The sequence below is a fragment of the Salvelinus alpinus genome, chromosome 12 (assembly GCF_045679555.1).
Source record: "Salvelinus alpinus chromosome 12, SLU_Salpinus.1, whole genome shotgun sequence".
NCBI classification, from domain to species: domain Eukaryota; kingdom Metazoa; phylum Chordata; class Actinopteri; order Salmoniformes; family Salmonidae; genus Salvelinus; species Salvelinus alpinus.
Genome location: NC_092097.1, coordinates 60463162 through 60483082, shown reverse-complemented (window position 1 = coordinate 60483082; position 19921 = coordinate 60463162). Strand labels below are relative to the sequence as shown.

The following is a 19921-nucleotide window of genomic DNA, read 5'->3' as shown; positions in this document are numbered from 1 at the left end:
GCAAACAGGAACGCTAATTAAACAGGCTGATTCCCAGGCTGATAGGAGGGTATCTTTGTTTTATTGTATCTTTGTTTTAGGGTATCTTTGTTTTAGGGTGTCTTTGTTTTAGGGTGTCTTTGTTTTAGGGTAGCTTTGTTTTAGGGTAGCTTTGTTTTAGGGTAGCTTTGTTTTAGGGTATCTTTGTTTTAGGGTATCTTTGTTTTAGGGTATCTTTGTTTTATGGTGTCTTTGTTTTATGGTGTCTTTGTTTTATTGTGTCTTTGTTTTAGGGTATCTTTGTTTTATGGTATCTTTGTTTTATGGTGTCTTTGTTTTATGGTGTCTTTGTTTTAGGGTATCTTTGTTTTAGGGTATCTTTGTTTTAGGGTATCTTTGTTTTAGGGTATCTTTGTTTTAGGGTATCTTTGTTTTAGGGTATCTTTGTTTTAGGGTATCTTTGTTTTAGGGTATCTTTGTTTTAGGGTGTCTTTGTTTTAGGGTGTCTTTGTTTTAGGGTATCTTTGTTTTATGGTATCTTTGTTTTAGGGTATTTTTGTTTTAGGGTGTCTTTGTTTTAGGGTGTCTTTGTTTTAGGGTATCTTTGTTTTAGGGTATCTTTGTTTTATTGTGTCTAAAGTGGACTTCACAACATTATTGTAGGTGCAGACAACATCAAGTCTACTTCAAACCAAATACAGTACCCTAGACTCATACAGAGGAGGTAGTTCAGTGTACTCTGGTTAATTCCAGTGTCTCTGTCTCTGCGTCTCTCTGTCCGGTATAGCGTGTAACTAGGCCATGTCAGGACTATGACGCCAACTCCTTTAACTCGTCCTCGCTCCGTCTCCTTCCCGCCTCTTCGCTACACTGACTTTTCGCTGCTCTGTTCTGGGAATGAAGTCCTTGGCTCTGAGAAGCAGAGGAGATGATCCAATAACCAGGAACTCTGTAGACTGACAGAGGAGAGGCAGGAACAGAACAGCATTGTGGGTGTGACTGCTGCCCTGTCATTGTCCTAGTGTTACACAGTCAACATGTGCATTACCTTCCTGAGATAATGCAACTATGTAGAAGCATCAGCATTCATGCTTTTCTGGATGATTCTAGTTTCTATGTTGTTTTTAGACCATGTTACATCATGTCCCAATAAGCACGTGGAAACCTCCCTCCCTCCTGGTGCAGAGTGTGTGTAGACGTCTCCGTGCTCCCTACCATGTGGTGTCCTCGTCACAAAATGGCTGTTGTATTTTTGTTCAGTACCCCAGGTGTCCTACTCTGTGTCTCTGCCTGGACAGGGACATGGCAGGGACAGACACTGGGCTTTTATATAGACCGGTCTCTGCCTGGACAGGGACATGGCAGGGACAGACACTGGGCTTTTATATAGACCGGTCTCTGCCTGGACAGGGACATGGCAGGGACAGACACTGGGCTTTTATATAGACCGGTCTCTGCCTGGACAGGGACATGGCAGGGACAGACACTGGGCTTTTATATAGACCGGTCTCTGCCTGGACAGGGACATGGCAGGGACAGACACTGGGCTTTTATATAGACCGGTCTCTGCCTGGACAGGGACATGGCAGGGACAGACACTGGGCTTTTATATAGACCGGTCTCTGCCTGGACAGGGACATGGCAGGGACAGACAGGTCTCTGCCAGGACAGGGACATCCTGGTGTACCCCAGGGGTACCTCTCTGTGCCAGAACAGGGACATCCTGGTGTGCCCCAGGGGTACCTCTCTCTGCCAGGACAGGCTTGTTTTATTTCCATCTGTTTTAATGAGCAGTTTTGTTCTATATATAGAAACGAGTTCTATTCAGAGAGCGTGACAGGAGGAGATGATGCAGTCATCAACACACAGCCTGCTAGTGTGTGTGTGTGTGTGTGTGTGTGTGTGTGTGTGTGTGTGTGTGTGTGTGTGTGTGTGTGTGTGTGTGTGTGTGTGTGTGTGTGTGTGTGTGTGTGTGTGTGTGTTCTGATGACACAATAGACAGGTATTTCAGTAGCTGCCTTGAATCCAGTAGCAGCAAGACCTTCAAACTTCTCAAACATACACTATATATACATAAGTATGTGGACACCCCTTCAAATTAGTGGATTCTATTTCAGCCACACCTGTTGCTGACAGGTGTATAAAATCGAGCACACAGCCATGTAATCTCCATCGATAAACATTGTCAGTAGAATGGCCTTTCTGAAGAGCTCAGTGACTTTCAACGTGGCACCGTCATAGGATGCCACCTTTCCAACAAGTCAGTTCGTCAAATTTCTGCCCTGCTAGATCTTCCCCGGTCAACTGTAACTGCTGTTATTGTTCAGTGGAAACGTCTAGGAGCAACAACGGCTCAGCCGTGAAGTGGTAGGCCACACAAGCTCACAGAACGGGACCGCCGAGTGCTGAAGCGCGTAGCACATAAAAATCTAAACTTCCTCTGGAACGTCAGCACAAGAACTGTTCGTCAGGAGCTTCATGAAATGGGTTTCCATGGCAGAGCAGCCGCACACAAGCCTAAGATAACCATGAGCAATGCCAAGCATCGACTGGAGTGGTGTAAAGCTCGCCTCCATTGGACTCTGGAGCAGTGGAAATGCATTCTCTGCACAGTTCCCTGACCTCAACCCCATCGAAGCTCTATGGGATGAATAGGAACGTCGACTGTGAGCCAGGCCTAATCGCCCAACATCAGTGCCCGACCTCACTAATGCTCTTATGGCTGAATGGAAGCAAGTCCAGCAATGTTCCAGCATCTAGTGGAAAGCCTTCCCAGAAGAGTGGAGGCTGTTATAGCAGCAATGTTCCAACATCTAGTGGAAAGCCTTCCCAGAAGAGTGGAGGCTGTTATAGCAGCAATGTTCCAACATCTAGTGGAAAGCCTTCCCAGAAGAGTGGAGGCTGTTATAGCAGCAATGTTCCAACATCTAGTGGAAAGCCTTCCCAGAAGAGTGGAGGCTGTTATAGCAGCAATGTTCCAACATCTAGTGGAAAGCCTTCCCTGAAGAGTGGAGGCTGTTATAGCAGCAATGTTCCAACATCTCGTGGAAAGCCTTCCCAGAAGAGTGGAGGCTGTTATAGCAGCAATGTTCCAAAATCTAGTGGAACGCCTTCCCAGAAGAGTGGAGGCTGTTATAGCAGCAATGTTCCAACATCTAGTGGAAAGCCTTCCCAGAAGAGTGGAGCCTGTTATAGCAGCAATGTTCCAACATCTAGTGGAAAGCCTTCCCAGAAGAGTGGAGGCTGTTATAGCAGCAATGTTCCAACATCTAGTGGAAAGCCTTCCCAGAAGAGTGGAGGCTGTTATAGCAGCAATGTTCCAACATCTAGTGGAAAGCCTTCCCAGAAGAGTGGAGGCTGTTATAGCAGCAATGTTCCAACATCTAGTGGAAAGCCTTCCCAGAAGAGTGGAGGCTGTTATAGCAGCAATGTTCCAACATCTAGTGGAAAGCCTTCCCAGAAGAGTGGAGGCTGTTATAGCAGCAATGTTCCAACATCTAGTGGAAAGCCTTCCCAGAAGAGTGGAGGCTGTTATAGCAGCAATGTTCCAACATCTAGTGGAAAGCCTTCCCAGAAGAGTGGAGGCTGTTATAGCAGCAATGTTCCAACATCTAGTGGAAAGCCTTCCCAGAAGAGTGGAGGCTGTTATAGCAGCAATGTTCCAACATCTAGTGGAAAGCCTTCCCAGAAGAGTGGAGGCTGTTATAGCAGCAATGTTCCAACATCTAGTGGAAAGCCTTCCCAGAAGAGTGGAGGCTGTTATAGCAGCAATGTTCCAACATCTAGTGGAAAGCCTTCCCTGAAGAGTGGAGGCTGTTATAGCAGCAATGTTCCAACATCTCGTGGAAAGCCTTCCCAGAAGAGTGGAGGCTGTTATAGCAGCAATGTTCCAACATCTAGTGGAAAGCCTTCCCAGAAGAGTGGAGGCTGTTATAGCAGCAATGTTCCAACATCTAGTGGAAAGCCTTCCCAGAAGAGTGGAGGCTGTTATAGCAGCAATGTTCCAACATCTAGTGGAAAGCCTTCCCAGAAGAGTGGAGGCTGTTATAGAAGCAAAGGGGGGGGGGACCAACTCCATAATAATGACCATGATTTTGGAATGAGATGTTCGACGCGCAGGTGTCCACATACCTTTGTCCATGTAGTGTATGTGCTCTAAATACCAGAGGCCATGTTTTTACCAGCGTGCTGTATACCGATGTGTACAGTGTATTTACCAGCGTGTGCTTTAGGTTTGTGTTCATCGTAGGGTAGTAGGTCTGTAATACAGCCTGGGTAGTAGGTCTGTAATACAGCCTGGGTAGTAGGTCTGTAATACAGCCTGGGTAGTAGGTCTGTAATACAGCCTGGGTAGTAGGTCTGTAATACAGCCTGGGTAGTAGGTCTGTAATACAGCCTGGGTAGTAGGTCTGTAATACAGCCTGGGTAGTAGGTCTGTAATACAGCCTGGGTAGTAGGTCTGTCATACAGCCTGGGTAGTAGGTCTATAATACAGCCTGGGTAGTAGGTCTGTAATACAGCCTGGGTAGTAGGTCTGTAATACAGCCTGGGTAGTAGGTCTGTAATACAGCCTGGGTAGTAGGTCTGTAATACAGCCTGGGTAGTAGGTCTGTAATACAGCCTGGGTAGTAGGTCTGTCATACAGCCTGGGTAGTAGGTCTGCCATACAGCCTGGGTAGTAGGTCTGCCATACAGCCAGGGTAGTAGGTCTGTCATACAGCCTGGGTAGTAGGTCTGTCATACAGCCTGGGTAGTAGGTCTGTCATACAGCCTGGGTAGTAGGTCTGCCATACAGCCTGGTTAGTAGGTCTGCCATACAGCGAGGGTAGTAAGTCTGTCATACAGCCTGGGTAGTAGGTCTGTCATACAGCCTGGGTAGTAGGTCTGTCATACAGCCTGGGTAGTAGGTCTGTAATACAGCCTGGGTAGTAGGTCTGTCATACAGCCAGGGTAGTAGGTCTGTCATACAGCCAGGGTAGTAGGTCTGTCATACAGCCTGGGTAGTAGGTCTGTAATACAGCCTGGGTAGTAGGTCTGTAATACAGCCTGGGTAGTAGGTCTGTCATACAGCCAGGGTAGTAGGTCTGCCATACAGCCAGGGTAGTAGGGCTGCCATACAGCCTGGGTAGTAGGTCTGCCATACATCCTGGGTAGTAGGTCTGCCATACATCTTGGGTAGTAGGTCTGCCATACATCCTGGGTAGTAGGTCTGCCATACATCCTGGGTAGTAGGTCTGCCATACATCCTGGGTAGTAGGTCTGTAATACATCCTGGGTAGTAGGTCTGCCATACATCCTGGGTAGTAGGTCTGCCATACATCCTGGGTAGTAGGTCTGCCATACATCCTGGGTAGTAGGTCTGCCATACATCCTGGGTAGTAGGTCTGCCATACATCCTGGGTAGTAGGTCTGCCATACATCTTGGGTAGTAGGTCTGCCATACATCCTGGGTAGTAGGTCTGCCATACATCCTGGGTAGTAGGTCTGCCATAAATCCTGGGTAGTAGGTCTGCCATACATCCTGGGTAGTAGGTCTGCCATACAGCCTGGGTAGTAGGTCTGCCATACATCCTGGGTAGTAGGTCTGCCATACAGCCTGGGTAGTAGGTCTGCCATACATCCTGGGTAGTAGGTCTGCCATACAGCCTGGGTAGTAGGTCTGCCATACATCCTGGGTAGTAGGTCTGCCATACATCCTGGGTAGTAGGTCTGCCATACATCCTGGGTAGTAGGTCTGCCATACATCCTGGGTAGTAGGTCTGCCATACATCCTGGGTAGTAGGTCTGCCATACATCCTGAGTAGTAGGTCTGCCATACATCCTGGGTAGTAGGTCTGCCATACAGCCTGGGTAGTAGGTCTGCCATACAGCCTGGGTAGTAGGTCTGCCATACAGCCTGGGTAGTAGGTCTGCCATACATCCTGGGTAGTAGGTCTGCCATACATCCTGGGTAGTAGGTCTGCCATAAATCCTGGGTAGTAGGTCTGCCATACATCCTGGGTAGTAGGTCTGCCATACATCCTGGGTAGTAGGTCTGCCATACATCCTGGGTAGTAGGTCTGCCATACATCCTGGGTAGTAGGTCTGCCATACATCCTGGGTAGTAGGTCTGCCATACATCCTGGGTAGTAGGTCTGCCATACATCCTGGGTAGTAGGTCTGCCATACATCCTGGGTAGTAGGTCTGCCATACATCCTGGGTAGTAGGTCTGCCATACATCTTGGGTAGTAGGTCTGCCATACATCCTGGGTAGTAGGTCTGCCATACAGCCTGGGTAGTAGGTCTGCCATACATCCTGGGTAGTAGGTCTGTAATACATCCAGGTGGAAAAGACTACATTCTTCTGAGAGTATGTGTGGAATCCTCCCTGGTGACCTGTAGAACCACCACCCCCCATGCGGGCCTTATCAGTGGTGTGTTGGATATAGTCTCCACATTGACTCTGTACCGCTACCCCCTGTATATAGTCTCCACATTGACTCTGTACCGGTACCCCCTGTATATAGTCTCCACATTGACTCTGTAGCGGTACCCCCTGTATATAGTCTCCACATTGACTCTGTACCGGTACCCCCTGTATATAGTCTCCACATTGACTCTGTACCGGTACCCCCTGTATATAGTCTCCACATTGACTCTGTACCAGTACCCCCTGTATATAGTCTCCACATTGACTCTGTACCGGTACCCCCTGTATATAGTCTCCACATTGACTCTGTACCGGTACCCCCTGTATATAGTCTCCACATTGACTCTGTACCGGTACCCCCTGTATATAGCCTCCACATTGACTTTGTACCGGTACCCCCTGTATATAGTCTCCACATTGACTCTGTACCGGTACCCCCTGTATATAGTCTCCACGTTGACTCTGTACCGGTACCCCCTGTATATAGCCTCCACATTGACTCTGTACCGGTACCCCCTGTATATAGTCTCCACATTGACTCTGTACCGGTACCCCCTGTATATAGTCTCCACATTGACTCTGTACCGGTACCCCCTGTATATAGCCTCCACATTGACTCTGTACCGGTACCCCCTGTATATAGCCTCCACATTGACTCTGTTCCGGTACCCCCTGTATATAGCCTCCACATTGACTCTGTACCGTAACACCCTGTATATAGCCTCCACATTGACTCTGTACCGGTACCCCCTGTATATAGCCTCCACATTGACTCTGTACCGTAACACCCTGTATATAGCCTCCACATTGACTCTGTACCGGTACCCCCTGTATATAGCCTCCACATTGACTCTGTACCGGTACCCCCTGTATATAGTCTCCACATTGACTCTGTACCGGTACCCCCTGTATATAGCCTCCACATTGACTCTGTACCGGTACCCCCTGTATATAGCCTCCACATTGACTCTGTACCGGTACCCCCTGTATATAGCCTCCACATTGACTCTGTACCGGTACCCCCTGTATATAGCCTCCACATTGACTCTGTACCGGTACCCCCTGTATATAGCCTCCACATTGACTCTGTACCTGTACCCCCTGTATATAGCCTCCACATTGACTCTGTACCGGTACCCCCTGTATATAGCCTCCACATTGACTCTGTACCGGTACCCCCTGTATATAGCCTCCACATTGACTCTGTTCCGGTACCCCCTGTATATAGCCTCCACATTGACTCTGTACCGTAACACCCTGTATATAGCCTCCACATTGACTCTGTACCGTAACACCCTGTATATAGCCTCCACATTGACTCTGTACCGGTACCCCCTGTATATAGCCTCCACATTGACTCTGTACCGGTACCCCCTGTATATAGTCTCCACATTGACTCTGTACCGGTACCCCCTGTATATAGCCTCCACATTGACTCTGTACCGGTACCCCCTGTATATAGCCTCCACATTGACTCTGTACCGGTACCCACTGTATATAGCCTCCACATTGACTCTGTACCGGTACCCCCTGTATATAGCCTCCACATTGACTCTGTACCGGTACCCCCTGTATATAGCCTCCACATTGACTCTGTACCTGTACCCCCTGTATATAGCCTCCACATTGACTCTGTACCGGTACCCCCTGTATATAGCCTCCACATTGACTCTGTACCGGTACCCCCTGTATATAGCCTCCACATTGACTCTGTACCGGTACCCCCTGTATATATCCTCCACATTGACTCTGTACCGGTACCCCCTGTATATAGCCTCCACATTGACTCGGTACAGTTATAACATCATGGTTTTAACAGTGCCACACAGCCTGTCTAATTAGAGACGGATATATAGGCTATAAATGCATATTTGTATAGTGGTTAATTCTGCAGTGTGTAAAACAACCCGCACATAGCAAGTAAATAATGAGGCTGTCTGCCTGTTGTACTGTTTTAAAGGAGTTTAGGAATGTCATCTACATCATTGTGTAGAAATATAATCTGTCAGATAATGTTAGTAGAAGGAAACTCCTTTCTGGAATCAATCCCCAGTCTCTTTCTTGGATCAGGAGGGGAGGGGGTGGGAGTGGAGAGGAGGTAAAGGGAGAGCAGCCTGCCTGCTGAATTCCTGACTGCAGCAGTTTTCAAGGCTTGCACGGTTTGGAGCGTGAGTGGGAATTTCCTATCTACGTAGCAACAACCCTCCCCCTCCTCCTTGCGGTGATGCTGCTGCGCTGTAGTAAAAGGAGAGAGCTCTCCAGCACCACACCACAGTGGACAGCAGCGTCGCGCCGCGTCAGTAGCCAGGCAGAATACATTACCGATAGCAGAGTAGAGCGGAGCTCTCATCATACTGCCATAGACACTTAGGGAGCTCAGTCGTGCCGTGCAGATCTTACAGGCTATAGATTCATCCTTTTTACTTCCCCATCTCGCTGACACGATCCACATTATTTTAATCCTGCACAGCGGATCTTGGGAAATATTTTGTAAAGAAAAATGACGCTTTATATTCTGGATATATATTCTGCATAAGAGGCTTTGTGTTTTGTAGCGTGATAAACCACGCACCTGGTCTTCTACCCCGATGTGGAGGCGCTCTCGGTTCAGTCACAGAAGAGGGTTGCTAGTGAACTCCAGATGGGACACTAGGAAATGTAGATCGTGGAGCGGCTCTACTCTCCGACTCAAACATCCTGACTGCTGCTAGTAGAAACAGCCTGTCTGTCAGAGACTATTACCGGAGCACCGAGAAGCGGGAAATCAGACAACATGGTTCAGAACATTATTCTGGTGTTTTTCCGCAGGCGGCTGAGCCAGAGACCCGCTGTAGAGGAGCTGGAAAGTCGAAACATCCTCAAACGTGAGTATTATTAGCATATGTACTACCTAGTTCATAACTGATTATACCAACAGCTCCTCGACATTATTAAATTATTATTCTTACATTTATTGCCATGGTGATGAATACATGTTACATTGAACTGCAAAATTGTAGTTTATACTGCAGCTTTGTTATTAAAATGCATCTACATTTCCGACTTAATTTTTTTTTTTTTTTACAAAAAAATATCACTATTGTCGAACATTGGGCTACTATTGATAAATATTATTTAAAAATTATTAAAAAATAGTTTTTGCACATTATGCAGAAAGATATCCCATTGCCTAAGCCAATATGGAATGTGTATTTTGTGGCAGCTCCCGTCACTACTGGTTTACGGAGAGTAAGGGACATTCAAACACATTATATCATTCGATCTTTTTTGCACCAAAAAATAAAGTGCTTTTTGTTCCACTTAATATCTCAATATCAATTTCCCTGACTAATCCCGGAGGGCTTTTGTCCCTAAAACTCCCAAACGAAAAATACTAATCTACTATGTTATATAATATAGTATATATTATTAATAAGAATAAAATGATAATATATGTCATTTAGCAGACACTTTTATCCAAAATGACAGTCCCTCTGTCTGCTGTTCAGTCCGTACAGAGACACAGACACACGCACGCACGCACGCACATACAGACAGATAAAGACAGGCCTGTGAGATTGTGAAGGGAAGCTGTTCTGTTGTATGGACAACAAGCTCTCACAATTTCACGTCAGAATTAAACGTTCATCCATGTTTTTGTGTTTATACATGAATTCCCGAAAATCTTAAGGTTATGCTCAGAATGGTTAAGGTAAGGGTCTCTCTCTCTCTCTATCTCTCTATCTCCTTCTCTATCTCCTTCTCTATCTCCTTCTCTATCTCCTTCTCTCTCTCCTTCTCTCTCTCCTTCTCTCTCTCCTTCTCTCTCTCCTTCTCTCTCTCCTTCTCTCTCTCCTTCTCTCTCTCCTTCTCTCTCTCCTTCTCTATCTCCTTCTCTATCTCCTTCTCTATCTCCTTCTCTATCTCCTTCTCTGTCTCCTTCTCTGTCTCCTTCTCTGTCTCCTTCTCTGTCTCCTTCTCTGTCTCCTTCTCTGTCTCCTTCTCTGTCTCCTTCTCTCTCTGTCTCCTTCTCTCTCTGTCTCCTTCTCTCTCTGTCTCCTTCTCTCTCTGTCTCCTTCTCTCTCTGTCTCCTTCTCTCTCTGTCTCCTTCTCTCTCTGTCTCCTTCTCTCTCTGTCTCCTTCTCTCTCTGTCTCCTTCTCTCTCTGTCTCCTTCTCTCTCTGTCTCCTTCTCTCTCTGTCTCCTTCTCTCTCTGTCTCCTTCTCTCTCTGTCTCCTTCTCTCTCTGTCTCCTTCTCTCTCTGTCTCCTTCTCTCTCTGTCTCCTTCTCTCTCTGTCTCCTTCTCTCTCTGTCTCCTTCTCTCTCTGTCTCCTTCTCTCTCTGTCTCCTTCTCTCTCTGTCTCCTTCTCTCTCTGTCTCCTTGTCTCTCTGTCTCCTTGTCTCTCTGTCTCCTTGTCTCTCTGTCTCCTTGTCTCTCTGTCTCCTTGTCTCTCTGTCTCCTTGTCTCTCTGTCTCCTTGTCTCTCTGTCTCCTTGTCTCTCTGTCTCCTTGTCTCTCTGTCTCCTTGTCTCTCTGTCTCCTTGTCTCTCTGTCTCCTTGTCTCTCTGTCTCCTTCTCTCTCTGTCTCCTTGTCTCTCTGTCTCTCTCAATTCAATTGAAGGGCTTTATTGGCATGGGAAAAATATGCTAACATTGCCAGAGCAATGAAGTAGATAATAAACAAAAGTGAAATAAACAATAAAAATGTTCAGAAAACTCTAACCCTAACCTTAATGTCTAATAAAGATAGACTCAATCCTATAAGGCTTCAATCTGCATTCCCAGCTCACATTTCTCCCAAATACACACACACACACACACACACACACACACACACACACACACACACACACACACACACATTTTAATTTGTCTACGGTCACATCAGGACTCACAGGTCAATCTTGTTTCTAATGTGTTGTGTTTTCCCTCCAGAGAGGAACGACCAGTCAGAGCAGGAGGAGAGGAGAGAGATCAAACAGAGACTCAACAGGAAGTTGAACCAGCGCCCTACAGTAGATGAGTTAAGAGACAGGAAGATACTGATTCGTTTCAGTGACTATGTAGAGGTGGCCAAGGCTCAGGACTACGACCGCAGAGCAGACAAACCCTGGACCAGGCTGTCTGCTTCAGACAAGGTCAGCTCAACTCACACACACACACACACACACACACACACACACACACACACACACACACACACACACACACACACACTGTGTTGTTATTGTTGTCGACTGTGTTGTTATTGTTTTTGACTGTGCTTATGCTGTTAATGTTGTTGACTGTACTGTTGTTGTTGTTGTTATTGTTGTTGACTCTGCTGTTGTTGTTTTTGTTGTTGACTGTGTTGTTGTTGTTGTTATTGATGTTGACCTTGCTGTTGTTGTTTTTGTTGACCTTGCTGTTGTTTTTGTTGACTTTGCTGTTGTTGTGTTTATTGTTGTTGACCTTGCTGTTGTTGTTGTTATTGTTGTTGACTGTGCTGTTGTTGTTATTGTTGCTGACTGTGCTTTTGTTGTTGTTATTGTTGTTGGCTGTTGTTGTTATTGTTGTTGACTGTGCTTTTGTTGTTGTTATTGTTGTTGGCTGTGATGTTGTTGTTATTATTGACTATGTTTTTGTTGTTATTGTTGTTGATTGTGCTGTTGTTGTTATTGTTGTTGATTGTATTGTTGTTGTTATTGTTGTTTATTGTGTTGTTATTGACTGTGCTGTTGTTGTTGTTGTTATTGTTGTTGACTGTGCTGTTGTTGTTGACTGTGCTGTTGTTGTTGTTATTGTTGTTGACTGTGCTGTTGTTGCTATTGTTGTTGACTGTGCTGTTGTTGCTATTGACATTGGTGTTGTGTCCTCCAGGCAGCAATAAGGAAGGAGCTGAATGAGTTTAAGAGCAACGAGATGGAGGTTCACAATTCCAGCAAGCATCTGACAAGGTGAGTCTCAGGTAATGGACAAACTAATGTCACCTAGCCAGTGGGTACGTGCACTGTACAGACTGCTAGAATGAAAGTCAGATTTAGCTGTACGTTTTGCTGAATCACACAGAACCGGGGAGACGAGGACACATTTAGCCAGAGCTTTGCTCTCCTCTCCTCTCCTCTGCTGACTCCAGACCCCCCTCCTGTCTGACACAGTTATACAACTCTGCAAGCTCCACAACGGGACTGTATGTTACCTAACCATTCAGCACAGTTCCTGTCTAGCACTCAGAGGACAGAGCTATTCAATATATTCTATATGAATAGATGGTGCAGACAGAACACTCGCACCGTCTGTCCATTCAGTTATTAATATAGATTATTAATAGATCTCTGATTGATGAAGTTCTGGGAAGTGATCGTACTCTAACACTGACAGTGTCCTCTTTCTCTCTTCCCCCCTATATCTCTCTCTCTCTCTCTCTCTCTCCTCTCTCTCTCTCTCTCTCTCTCTCTCTCTCTCTCTCTCTCTCTCTCTCTCTCTCTCTCTCTCTCTCTCTCTCTCTCTCTCTCTCTCTCTCTCTCTCTCTCTCTCTCTCTCTCTCTCTCTCTCTCTCTCTTTCTCTCTTTCTCTCTTTCTCTCTTTCTCTCTTTCTCTCTTTCTCTCTCTCTCTCTCTCTCTCTCTCTCTCTCTCTCTTCCCCCCTATATCTCTCTCTCTCTCTCTCTCTCTCTTCTCTCTTCTCTCTTTCTCTCTTTCTCTCTTCCCCCCTATATCTCTCTCTCTTTCTCTCTTTCTCTCTTTCTCTCTCTCTCTGTCTCTAGGTTCCATCGACCGTAGTGTAGAGGTAGTTTCTTCTGTGAAGAAGCAGCTGTGTGGTCAGTGTAAACCATGTGACAGTCTCCTGTTCCCAGGCCCAGTCTCCTGTTCCCGGATGTTCGAACTACAGAATTCTGTCTGTCTCTCTACCAACATGGAGGAGCTGTCTGTCTCTCTGTGTGTCACAATGGAGGCTATGTCTCTCGAGCTGGAGCCCAGGAAAGATCACAGGAAACATCAGACTGATAAACTCTTCAAGGAACTATTAACACGTCAATGTGTGCTGTTTCCTGGATGTCATCCAATGAGAAAAAGACTCCTGGATGTCATCCAATGAGAAAAAGACTCCTGGATGTCATCCAATGAGAAAAAAGACAAATGAAGAAGATAGCAGCACTTACTAGTTCACAAGTCGTTTCTCTCAATTCACTCCAAGCCAGCAGTCTGAAAGAATCAGAATCAGAAAACTTTATTACTACGCAACAAACGTCTTGGTGTTATTTTCAAGTTTTACGGGATCTGGATGTTAAAAATCATCCAACCAAATGCTTAATGTAGATTCCTTCTCGACAATGGAACAACAATAAATAATAAAAGACAACCTTTTTTCTTTACACTTTAGTCATTTAACAGATGCTCTTATTCAGAGCGACTTACAGGAGAAATTAGTGTTAAGTGCTTTGTTTTACCAGCAACCTTGCAGTTACTGGCCCAATGATCTTAACTGCTAGGCTACCTGTCGCCAGAAAAGGTTAAAAAGGATGAAACATCCCCAAAACTGCTGGTATGGAATAAACTGATAGAAATGATGTTGTCTGTGAGTGCTGGTCGCCTTGTTTCCTAGTGGAGTTGGATCTTTTGGATTAGGAGGAACTATGAAGAGCCTTCAACTTAGCCCAGTGGAACCAGCCCAAAGGGAGGAACTATGAAGAGCCTTCAACTTAGCCCAGTGGAACCAGTCAAAAGGGAGGAACTATGAAGGGCCTTCAACTTAGCCCAGTGGAACCAGTCTGATCGCTATTTCACTTCACATATCACTCCGGCATTCCTCCTCAACGACGCAGTAATGAGGGACAGTATTCAAAACTTACTCATCAGCGAATGACCTTCAAGGATAGCAGTATGCCCATGTGGGTTATTGCCCTGAACCCACCCACCATTTCTGAGAGGATGCTGATTGGACCAACCATTTTCTGTCTTATTCCAAACCCTCATATATTGTAGAAAGGCTAGAATGATACGTGAAGTGAAACAGAATGGTGAAGGCAACAATCAGGCCTGTTCCACCAGGTAACCTCCAACCTGCTCAGAGACAGGGATCAGGCCTGTTCCACCAGGTTACCTCCAACCTGCTCAGAGACAGGGATCAGGCCTGTTACACCAGGTTACCTCCAACCTGCTCAGAGACAGGGATCAGGCCTGTTCCACCAGGTTACCTCCAACCTGCTCAGAGACAGGGATCAGGCCTGTTCCACCAGGTTACCTCCAACCTGCTCAGAGACAGGGATCAGGCCTGTTCCACCAGGTTACCTCCAACCTGCTCAGAGACAGGGATCAGGCCTGTTCCACCAGGTTACCTCCAACCTGCTCAGAGACAGGGATCAGGCCTGTTCCACCAGGTTACCTCCAACCTGCTCAGAGGAACATCTGAACATTTTGTCTTATAACCTTGGTTCTACAAGTCCGAGGATGGAGGAGATGCCAGGTTAGGTCTCAAATGGCACCCTATTCCCTATATAGTGCACTACTTTTGACCAGGTTTCCCTATATAGTGCACTACTTTTGACCAGGGTTCCCTATATAGTGCACTACTTTTGACCAGGGTTCCCTATATAGTGCACTACTTTTGACCAGGGTTCCCTATATAGTGCACTACTTTTGACCAGGGTTCCCTATATAGTGCACTACTTTTGACCAGGGTTCCCTATATAGTGCACTACTTTTGACCAGGACCCATATGGACACAGACCTTGAGGAGGTCATCTCTATGTCAGAGGACAGAAGATGCCAGGTCGTGTCTGCCATACTTTTTTCATAACAGACTCTTTGAAAGCATTTACGAACAATGGCCTTGTGGATGCTGGCAGAGGAGAGATGAGGAGAGATGAGGGGATGTGGAGAGATGAGGAGAGATGAGGAGAGATGAGGAGAGGTGAGGGGATATTTGGAGAAATGAAGAGAAATGAGGAGAGATGAGGAGAGGTGGAGAAATGAGGAGAGGTGGAGAAATGAGGAGAGAAGAGGAGAGATGAAGAGAAATGAGGAGAGAAGAGGAGAGATGAGGGGAGATGAGGAGAAATGAGGAGAAATGAGGAGAGGTGGAGAGAGATGAAGAGATGAAGAGGAGAGATGAGGAGAAATGAGGAGAGGTGGAAGAGATGAGGAGAAGGAGGAGAGGTGGAGAGAGATGAAGAGATGAGGAGAAGAGGAGAGATGAGGAGAGATGAAGAGAGAGATGAGGAGAGATGAGGAGAGATGAAGAGAAATGAGGAGAGATGAGGAGAAGATGAGGAGAAGAGATGAGGAGAGATGTGGAGAGATGTGGAGAGATGTGGAGAAATGAGGAGAGATGAGGAGAGATGAGGAGAGATATGGTGCATGTGACCAACGAGCCCTTTCCTCTCCTCTCCTTTCCAGTAATGCTAGTTGGGTCGCAAAATGTCTGGTAAATTTCCCCAAATTCCCTGGCTGGAGGATTCCCGGAACCGGGATAATTTTGCGACCCTCCATGTTATTCTCCCCCCCAGTACCCAGGCATCTGTCTCTCTGAGCTGGACTGCAGGGAGTTTCATAACACCCTGTTAATGCATCATCATCATCATCATCATTATAATTATTATGTTATGCTGTTGGCAAGAGGAAACCATGTCTGTCTGGACCCCATGTCAGACAACCAACCCTTTGTAAACACTATTATTGTCTGCACAATACAAGTTTTGACTTTTTAATGAACTGCTGCTGTTGTCGATTCATTTTATAAGGTGTTTGGATGGAGGGTTGTTGAGTAAGAGCGCCGCCAACTGGTAGTGGACTCTGATAGAGCTGCTGGTTGAGATACGGGTGCAACTGTCCCAGTGACCTCGGTTAGGAGACCAGTAGCAGACAGAACACACACGGCCAACAAGAAGGTAGTAAATAGAGAAAAACAAAGTACTTTTTTTATCCGTTATTTAACCAGGTAAGTTGACTGAGAACACGTTCTCATTTACAGCAACGACCTGGGAAATAGTTACAGGGGAGAGGAGGGGGGATGAATGAGCCAATTGTAAACTGGGGATTATTAGGTGACCGTGATGGTTTTGAGGGCCAGATTGGGAATTTAGCCAGGACACCGGGGTTAACACCCCTACTCTTACGATAAGTGCAATGGGATCTTTAGTGACCACAGAGAGTCAGGACACCTGTTTAACATCCCATCCAAATGACAGCACCCTACACAGGGTAATGTTCCCAATCACTGCCCTGGGGAATTGGGATATGTTTTAGACCAGAGGAAAGAGTGCCTCCTACTGGCCCTCCAACACCACTTCTAGCAGCATCTGGTCTCCCATCCAGGACCAACCCTACTTAGCTTCTTAAGCAAGCCAGCAGTGGGATGCAGGGTGGTATGCTGCTGGCTAAATGTTTTACACAGCAGTAATAGCAGGCTAATGAATAATAGCAAATGTAATAACAATGCTAACAATGCTATGCTAGCAGTAGTACACAGTGTAATAGCAGGCTAATTACAATATAGCAAAGCTATGCTAGCAGTAGTACACAGTGTAATAGCAGGCTAATTACAATATAGCAATGCTATGCTAACAGTAGTACACAGTGTAATAGCAGGCTAATTACAATATAGCAAAGCTATGCTAGCTGTAGTACACAGTGTAATAGCAGGCTAATTACAATATAGCAATGCTATGCTAGCAGTAGTACACAGTGTAATAGCAGGCTAATTGCAATATAGCAATGCTATGCTAGCAGTAGTACACAGTGTAATAGCAGGCTAATTACAATATAGCAATGCTATGCTAGCAGTAGTACACAGTGTAATAGCAGGCTAATTACAATATAGCAATGCTATGCTAGCAGTAGTACACAGTGTAATAGCAGGCTAATTACAATATAGCAATGCTATGCTAGCAGTAGTACACAGTGTAATAGCAGGCTAATTACAATAAAGCAATGCTATGCTAGCAGTAGTACACAGTGTAATAGCAGGCTAATAACAATATAGCAATACGGGCTAGCAGTAGTACACAGTGTAATAGCAGGCTAATTACAATATAGCAATACGGGCTAGCAGTAGTACACAGTGTAATAGCAGGGCTATAGGCTAGCCATAATACAAAATGCTATATAAGCAGCACAGAAATAACAGCAGTGATGGCTAGGCAGTAGCATATAGTGGCTAATAGCTTTTTCCCCTTTTCTTTCAAGTTATTAGCGCACGTAAATGATCTCAAATACGTGAACGCTTTTCCCAATTGTATTATTCGATCTGATGCTCGAAAGCCTGTTGTCACGAGCAACACCGCCCGACGTCTCGTAAGTCTTTCTCGCCATGGCTGGAAAGACGAAGACAGTCCTAATATAATAATGTCCTCACTTTAAATTGTGAGGAAGTGCTCATAATAATGGCTGGTACTGAATAACATTAACCTTTATAGAACGCATCAAACACATAGTTCCCGTTTGTTCCATTTTGGAGATTATTATGAGCCGTCCTCCCTTCACCAGCCTCCACTGGTCTAGCACTGTGAGGGCAGTTTACTGTCTTAACCTGAATGTCTGCATTTCACAACGTGGCTAAAAAAAAATAATGTAGAAAATAAGTATATCACTGAGACACAATTTGTTTGACTTATCATCACGAGATAGCTACCATTCAGTTTGTTTCACTGTAGAGCTTATCATCAGGAGATAGCTACCATTCAGTTTGTTAGACTAGAGCTTATCATCACGAGATAGCTACCATTCAGTTTGTTAGACTAGAGCTTATCATCAGGAGATAGCTACCATTCAGTTTGTTTCACTGTAGAGCTTATCATCAGGAGATAGCTACCATTCAGTTTGTTAGACTAGAGCTTATCATCAGGAGATAGCTACCATTCAGTTTGTTAGACTAGAGCTTATCATCAGGAGATAGCTACCATTCAGTTTGTTTCACTGTAGAGCTTATCATCACGAGATAGCTACCATTCAGTTTGTTTCACTGTAGAGCTTATCATCATGAGATAGCTACCATTCAGTTTGTTAGACTAGAGCTTATCATCACGAGATAGCTACCATTCAGTTTGTTTCACTGTAGAGCTTATCATCAGGAGATAGCTACCATTCAGTTTGTTAGACTAGAGCTTATCATCACGAGATAGCTACCATTCAGTTTGTTAGACTAGAGCTTATCATCACGAGATAGCTACCATTCAGTTTGTTTCACTGTAGAGCTTATCATCACGAGATAGCTACCATTCAGTTTGTTTCACTGTAGAGCTTATCATCATGAGATAGCTACCATTCAGTTTGTTAGACTAGAGCTTATCATCACGAGATAGCTACCATTCAGTTTGTTTCACTGTAGAGCTTATCATCAGGAGATAGCTACCATTCAGTTTGTTAGACTAGAGCTTATCATCACGAGATAGCTACCATTCAGTTTGTTAGACTAGAGCTTATCATCAGGAGATAGCTACCATTCAGTTTGTTTCACTGTAGAGCTTATCATCAGGAGATAGCTACCATTCAGTTTGTTAGACTAGAGCTTATCATCAGGAGATAGCTACCATTCAGTTTGTTAGACTAGAGCTTATCATCAGGAGATAGCTACCATTCAGTTTGTTAGACTAGAGCTTATCATCAGGAGATAGCTACCATTCAGTTTGTTAGACTAGAGCTTATCATCAGGAGATAGCTACCATTCAGTTTGTTTCACTGTAGAGCTTATCATCAGGAGATAGCTACCATTCAGTTTGTTTCACTGTAGAGCTTATCATCATGAGATAGCTACCATTCAGTTTGTTAGACTAGAGCTTATCATCACGAGATAGCTACCATTCAGTTTGTTTCACTGTAGAGCTTATCATCATGAGATAGCTACCATTCAGTTTGTTAGACTAGAGCTTATCATCAGGAGATAGCTACCATTCAGTTTGTTAGACTAGAGCTTATCATCACGAGATAGCTACCATTCAGTTTGTTTCACTGTAGAGCTTATCATCACGAGATAGCTACCATTCAGTTTGTTAGACTAGAGCTTATCATCATGAGATAGCTACAATTCATTTTCTTTGACTGTAGAGCTTATCATCATGAGATAGCTACAATTCATTTTCTTTGACTGTAGAGCTTATCATCATGAGATAGCTACCATTCAGTTTGTTTCACTAGAGCTTATCATCAGGAGATAGCTACCATTCAGTTTGTTAGACTGTAGAGCTTATCATCATGAGATAGCTACCATTCAGTTTGTTCCACTGTAGAGCTTATCATCACGAGATAGCTACCATTCAGTTTGTTTGACTAGGGCTTATCATCATGAGATAGCTACCATTCAGTTTGTTTCACTGTAGAGCTTATCATCACGAGATAGCTACCATTCAGTTTGTTAGACTGTAGAGCTTATCATCACGAGATAGCTACCATTCAGTTTGTTTCACTAGAGCTTATCATCAGGAGATAGCTACCATTCAGTTTGTTAGACTGTAGAGCTTATCATCACGAGATAGCTACCATTCAGTTTGTTCCACTGTAGAGCTTATCATCACGAGATAGCTACCATTCAGTTTGTTTGACTAGGGCTTATCATCATGAGATAGCTACCATTCAGTTT

General features: G+C 45.1%; 1 protein-coding gene across 3 annotated transcripts in view; it reads left to right on the top strand.

The window, feature by feature from the left end:
- The window catches only part of LOC139536443 (phosphatase and actin regulator 3-like), an 83748-nt gene extending 70157 nt beyond the window's left edge, over window positions 1-13591 (top strand). For 2 of the 3 annotated variants that reach the window (XM_071336981.1, XM_071336980.1), the window contains exons 9-12: window positions 9198-9253; window positions 11303-11505; window positions 12227-12303; window positions 13113-13591. In XM_071336981.1, the coding sequence (XP_071193082.1) occupies window positions 9198-9253; window positions 11303-11505; window positions 12227-12303; window positions 13113-13128 (352 nt within the window). In that variant the 3' untranslated portion in view covers window positions 13129-13591. Of the gene's footprint in view, window positions 1-9197; window positions 9254-11302; window positions 11506-12226; window positions 12315-13112 lie in introns of all 3 variants that reach the window. The other variant, XM_071336982.1, reaches the window with a different exon arrangement.
- Window positions 13592-19921: the final 6330 nt, after the last annotated feature.